This window comes from Raphanus sativus, unplaced genomic scaffold, assembly GCF_000801105.2.
Source record: "Raphanus sativus cultivar WK10039 unplaced genomic scaffold, ASM80110v3 Scaffold4929, whole genome shotgun sequence".
Taxonomy (NCBI): Eukaryota; Viridiplantae; Streptophyta; class Magnoliopsida; order Brassicales; family Brassicaceae; genus Raphanus; species Raphanus sativus.
The window spans coordinates 1-5528 of record NW_026620230.1 but is presented as its reverse complement, the minus strand read 5'-3'; the positions used below and the strand labels follow the sequence as shown (position 1 = coordinate 5528).

The window sequence follows — 5528 nt, the reverse complement described above, 5'->3', positions numbered from 1 at the left end:
CCACGGGCCGAGAGAGCGGGCGTGGGTGGCCTATTAGCCGTGGACGGGTCGGGGCGTTACAAGTGGTATCAGAGCTGGTTAGCCGTCTCAGTTCTGACCTGAGAGGCGTCTTGAGACCTGTCGTGGGGCGCAACGAGGACGTTGCGTTCTTTGAGAGGGGGTGAATTGTAACATCCCGGGTTTGTGGTATGTGAAAAGGCTTAAGAAAATTGATTTGGCTACCTATGTCACCAAAGTTGACTTACCTTTTCCGTCACACCTCCGTTTAGAACTCCAGAGTTAAGCGTGCTTGAGCTGGAATAGTGAAAGGATGGGTGACCTATCGGGAAGTGATTCGCGATACCGTGTAAGTGAGGCCAAAACACGGGGAAAGGTCGGGTGGTGATTACAGGGTCAGTAAACAATGATTTCGAGCCTTGGAAAATTAACGACCGACCGTCGGATGGGATGGGGCCCACGGGCCGAGAGAGCGGGCGTGGGTGGCCTATTAGCCGTGGACGGGTCGGGGCGTTACAAGATCAATTGGTGACAGCTTGTCCTGTGGGAATGCTGTTAAAGGGTGAGGACCTGGGTTCGAGTCTCACCAACAACCTAATTATGGAGATAATGAGATCTCATAATGGAGGGGTTGGGGTCGGTGCGCTGCAGCGCTGTGAGCTTGGGTCTACGGACGGGTGGTTCCGCAGGACAGGTTGTCACAAAAAGTTTGGTCACGGTAAGACTACACAAGCTATAGATTAGAGTACCCCCTAAGTTGGAAAAAAAAAACAGAGCAATAAACAGAGCAAAGAGAAGGAAAAGGAGATAAAGTGCAGATGTTTTTTTTTCTGGTAAGTGCCGTATGTTGATGGTCAAAGCCTTTTTCTTAGACTGGTGACTTTAAATAGTTACATTTTTTTCATTCAAAAACATTTAAAAATAAAGAACTTTCCACAGCAGCTTTCACACTGCAGATTGACCAAGAAATCATGTTTTTTTTGTAACTAAGAAATCATGTTTTGTTTCTGTAACTAAAAGAAATCATGTTTTTACCAAACTCTTTTCTTCTCTCTTTTACAAAACTAGTCCAGAAAATAATTTTCTTTTCATGAACAAACATTTCTTTTTTCCAAACTTTGATTTCCCATTCAATTGTTTTAAAGAGGATAAAGTGGTTTTCTTGAAGTTCCTTGTGTCACTAGAGTTTGACCATTTCTCATGTATCATCATTACTTTTGTTTCAAACAAAAGGAAAAATTTGAGGTTCATATATCTTTGTAATGAAAGAAAAGGTACGTTTGATAATTTGGATGATGGATGGGTTTTAAACAACACCTGGTAAGGCAATAAAAGCATCAGAGTGCTTAGCCATCTCAGCTTTCCTTTGGTGCATATCTGCAACTGCTCTAACTTCTCCTACTGTTTCACCAGTCAACTGTCAAAAAACAATGATTATCCACCCATAAAAGAAAGCAATAACTAAAAGTAGCTAAAGGGCAAAAGCAACTTTGGACTCTTCTACAGGCAAAAGCAATGATGCAATGCAACTAATCGTAATGTTTGTATGTTTTTTGAAATCTCCTACAGAACCCTAACATATAGTTAACCCCTTTCTAATCATACTCTTCATATATCTTATATTAAACTGAAGTTACCAATGAGGAAATTTATATTTAAGGATACCTAAAGAAGAGGAGGCAGAAAAGAGAAAACTAAACTCCTCGTAATCATGATACTTAAGAAAAGGTAACACATATGGAGAAGAGTAAAACCGAATCAAAGATAGAATGGTTTTTAATGGGATTTGGAGAACATCAAGAGAAACTAATAAACAAACAACACTGTTTTTCTTTTTTTGAAATTTTCTTCTTTGAAAAGTTCATACCTCTCTAGGCATGAGGGTCTTTGGAATTATTCTGCAGTGACAACAAAAGGACAAAAAGAGGTTTTATTAGAAATATTCAACAATATAATCCAACACTTGTGTTCCATCAGAATCTCAAAAGACAGTTTTCTTTTGTATGATCTTAAGATCACAAAGTTGTCAGATAGTTTTAAGTGATTTGACTAAGAAAAAGTTACCCAATAACATGACGACCACCATCATGGACAGCTTGTGAAACCAAACCCATCAATCCTATGCTCCCTCCTCCATAGACTAGATCAATATCCCTTGAAACCTGCAGAACAAAAAAATACAGAGTTACACATTAGCCTAAACATTGATAAGTAGAATAAAAATCGTGTAACAAACCAGAACCAGAATATTCTGAAGTTATACCATTTGGCACGTTTCGGAAAAGGAATAAATGAAGCAAAGATGCACATCATATTATCTCGAAACCAACCAGCATAATCAAAGACATAAATACGTTGAAACTTATGTATGTGTTACCAGTTCGTTGCCGAGATCTACAGCAGCATCTTGGTAACTACTCTTCTTGCCTTGGCTGCTTCCACAGAAGACACATATTCTTTTGAACTTTGACTTTTGCATCGTTTCAGCTCTGATCTCCATTTGTATATGATCTTAAACTTTATGAAAAATATAAAACTTCTCCGGAACGAGAAAAGATGAACAGATCTAAGGTTTCTTTCAGCACAAGAATCTAATTTCGTAAGACAGTTATGTGTGACAAAGAAACCTAACTAAAATCTCAAAAATCTTTTTTTTTTTGCGGAGTTGTTTTTATCCTCACCACTAATGTTTCCTGGCTCAAGGGTTGCTGTTATATATAGTGCGTCAACCATTAAAGCCTTTTTATTTTTAAATTACTGTACATTCTTTTTTTTTTTTTTTAAAATTAATAGTTTTTTTTTTTCACTTAAAATTTCCTTTATTTATTTATTGTCAACATTACAAAACAAAACTAAAGAACAAAACAGCACAGACGCTGGAGCCTAAAAGAACGAGAACCAGGTAGAAAGGAAGGAGACAGTCGATGGTCGATGTCGCTGAGCCCTCGATAATGAGTCCAATTTTGCGCAAATCAAACGCTGAATCTCAGCAATAAGAACAGCAGGAGGTCGAGAGACCTGGGAGTGAATCCTTGAGTTCCTCTCCTTCCATAGCAAGTAGACAGAAGCTTGAAATGAGAGATGAAGTATGAGGTTGATATTATTATCCTGAGTGGGGCTACTGATCCACCTGAGTCCATCTTCGAACAAATGAGGAGGAGAAAGATGGAGTCTAGAGTAGAAAAATTCCCAAACCTCCTGACTGTAAGAACAATCGAAGAATAGGTGTTGTCTGCACTCATCACTACTGCCACAGAGGAGGCACATAGGAGAGACAGTAATCCCCCAACGCCTCATTATGTCTCTAGTTGACAGTCTATCCAGTGCTACAAGCCACGAGAGAAAAGCATGCTTCGGAATCATACCTGTAAACCACACTGATCTATACCAAGGTACTGCCGGAGAATGATTAAACAAGTGATTCCACATGTCTGAAGAGGAGAAACTATCTTTGGGAGCGTTCCCACCAATCTGCCAAAGATACCGATCGTCCACCTCAGAAAGAGACATATCTGTCGGGTCCGGTAATGAGTCTTTAAAGAACACGATAGTTGGGTTTCTTGATCTCGACGAGGTCAGCCACCATCGATTACCCAAAAGAGCATCATGAACTGTCGCATTCTCAGCTAAGCCCGTGGTTCTTGGAGCATTCACACCCACCAGCTCGATTAATGGACCTAGAGATATCCAATTGTCGAACCAAAAGCTACCAGTAAATCCTGAGCCTATTTTGCAGAAGACAAAGGGACGAGCCAATGATCGAAGCTCGCAAAGGGATTTCCAAATCCAGCTACCTCCTCTGTTTGCATCCAGGACCCAGAATTTTTTTACTAAAGCTAGCACAACACTTAAGTGTTCAAATTTAAGTAAAATATCTAATAAAATTAAGAAAAAATAGAAGGCTTTCGTAAAACCATTAAAGCTTGTTTATTTTGTTGTTAAATATCATAATATCGTGTTTAGACTTTATAAACCCCTCTTATGATATTTCTGAAAGAAAGCTCTCAATGATTTTTTTTATTATTAAAAACTGGTTTAATGATATAGCTTCCTCACTTTCGTTTTTAGGACAAATATTTCATTTTCTATATAAAAATAAGAAAAAATGGACAGCATATCTGGACAATGTGAGATGGGTACAAACGTTGGTTACTGATACTCATGCAAAACAAATAGAGAAAGGGGGAAAAAAAAGCAACCAAAGCAAAAAGGCCACACTAATATTCTAATGCAACCATGTAGATGTTATGGATACACCAATGAGACATATAACCCTCTTTTGCTTAAAGAGATATAGAATGAATAAGTTAACGGGATGATAATGTGCCATTGATGATTGGAATAAGAAAACAAAGTGATGGCTTCTATTCATCTATTGCCAGTGTAGCCTAATTCACCCTCCCTATGTAGACAACCTTCTTGTTCTTTGCGTAGGAAACGTTTCTACTATTTCATTCGAAAAAAAGAAAAATACGTTTCTACTATTTTTATTCCCTATATTCATTTTTCACCTTTTATAAGATAATATTTCATTATCCTAAGCTATAGTATGGAGTTGTGATATAAAATTGTTTTACTTTTTAGACTATTATTTTTGTCTTTTTCTCTCAGAATAAAGTACTCATTAAATCATCGTTGAAATATTTAAAGTTATGAATTCAGAAATATATACAAATTATTGCTTTAATAAAAGAATGAAAAATACAATTTTTGTTACACTTTCCATTTCAAGAGAACCTTTTTATAGTTTTTATTTATTTACAAAATCAAAATTATAAAACCGCAAGCTGAGAGGTAAAATAATGAGAAAAAACACTAGTTTCGTCAAGCCTCTATCATAACCCTATTGAAATGTTGGCTTGGAATGCCAGTAGCCCCCCTCCCCGCCCCCCCTACACACACATACTCTCGTACTTAACTGTAAGCAAACACTTGCAGTGTACTTAAGATCATATGCATTTGCATATAATATGTGTATATAGCGCATGAGTATTTAAATAAGAAAATAAAATAAATACAAATCCCAAGATATGAGTTGAGTTGATGTTTTACCAAAAAAAATATGAGTTAATAAATTTGTAAAATAGTGTGTATTAGTATATCTGCATGCTTGCATGCGCATTTTTCTCTTTTTTTTCCTTTTCATCTCTACTTTCACTCCACCTTCTTCTTGGGGTTGTCACTTCCGACCCAATTTTTATTTTATTATAATAACCATGATGATGGTAGTGATATCACAATTTAATTAGATGATAGTTTTGTGTCCAAATTGAAAATGTTACATATTTGAAAATGAGCACAAGAGGTTTTATACTCGAATCTTTTTTTGTAAGCCTGTACAGAAAAAGAAACGAAAAAGACAATTTTAAAGGTGGACGTTTGAAGAACATATTATCCTTTTTCACAAAAGGTTAATATTTGTCCCCAATTGATTTTAACATGGTTTCAAAGTTTTACCGAAAACAAAACATGATTTCAAAGACTTATTCATGCCTGACATAGCATTAACGAACATCTAACGGAATCGTAAA

At 36.8% G+C, this 5528-nt stretch overlaps 2 protein-coding genes across 2 annotated transcripts; both read right to left on the bottom strand.

Annotated features, from left to right (window-relative positions):
* Positions 1–726: 726 nt before the first annotated feature.
* On the bottom strand, positions 727–2667 carry LOC130507614 (cytokinin riboside 5'-monophosphate phosphoribohydrolase LOG3-like). Its single transcript, XM_057002307.1, has 4 exons — positions 2375–2667; positions 2062–2159; positions 1865–1895; positions 727–1414 (listed from the first exon to the last, which is right to left on the bottom strand). Exons 1-4 carry the CDS (start codon positions 2495–2497, stop codon positions 1304–1306), a joined length of 363 nt encoding a protein of 120 aa, XP_056858287.1. The 5' UTR covers positions 2498–2667; the 3' UTR covers positions 727–1303.
* Positions 2668–2880: 213 nt separating this feature from the next.
* On the bottom strand, positions 2881–3796 carry LOC130507615 (uncharacterized; the record flags this gene model as incomplete). Its single annotated transcript, XM_057002308.1, has 1 exon — positions 2881–3796. A coding segment is annotated over one exon (916 nt), but the record flags the coding sequence as incomplete, so codon positions are not given.
* Between the last annotated feature and the right edge of the window lie 1732 nt (positions 3797–5528).

Bases quoted from the DNA above. Each gene is read 5' to 3' on its own strand.
- LOC130507614 (XM_057002307.1), bottom strand. From the start codon at position 2,497: ATGGAGATCAGAGCTGAAACGATGCAAAAGTCAAAGTTCAAAAGAATA. The intron at 1,896-2,061 runs GTAACTTTTTCT...TTGTCACTGCAG, and splicing joins GGTGGTCGTCATGTTATTGG to AATAATTCCAAAGACCCTCA. The intron at 1,415-1,864 runs GTATGAACTTTT...GTTTTTTGACAG, and splicing joins AGACCCTCATGCCTAGAGAG to TTGACTGGTGAAACAGTAGG.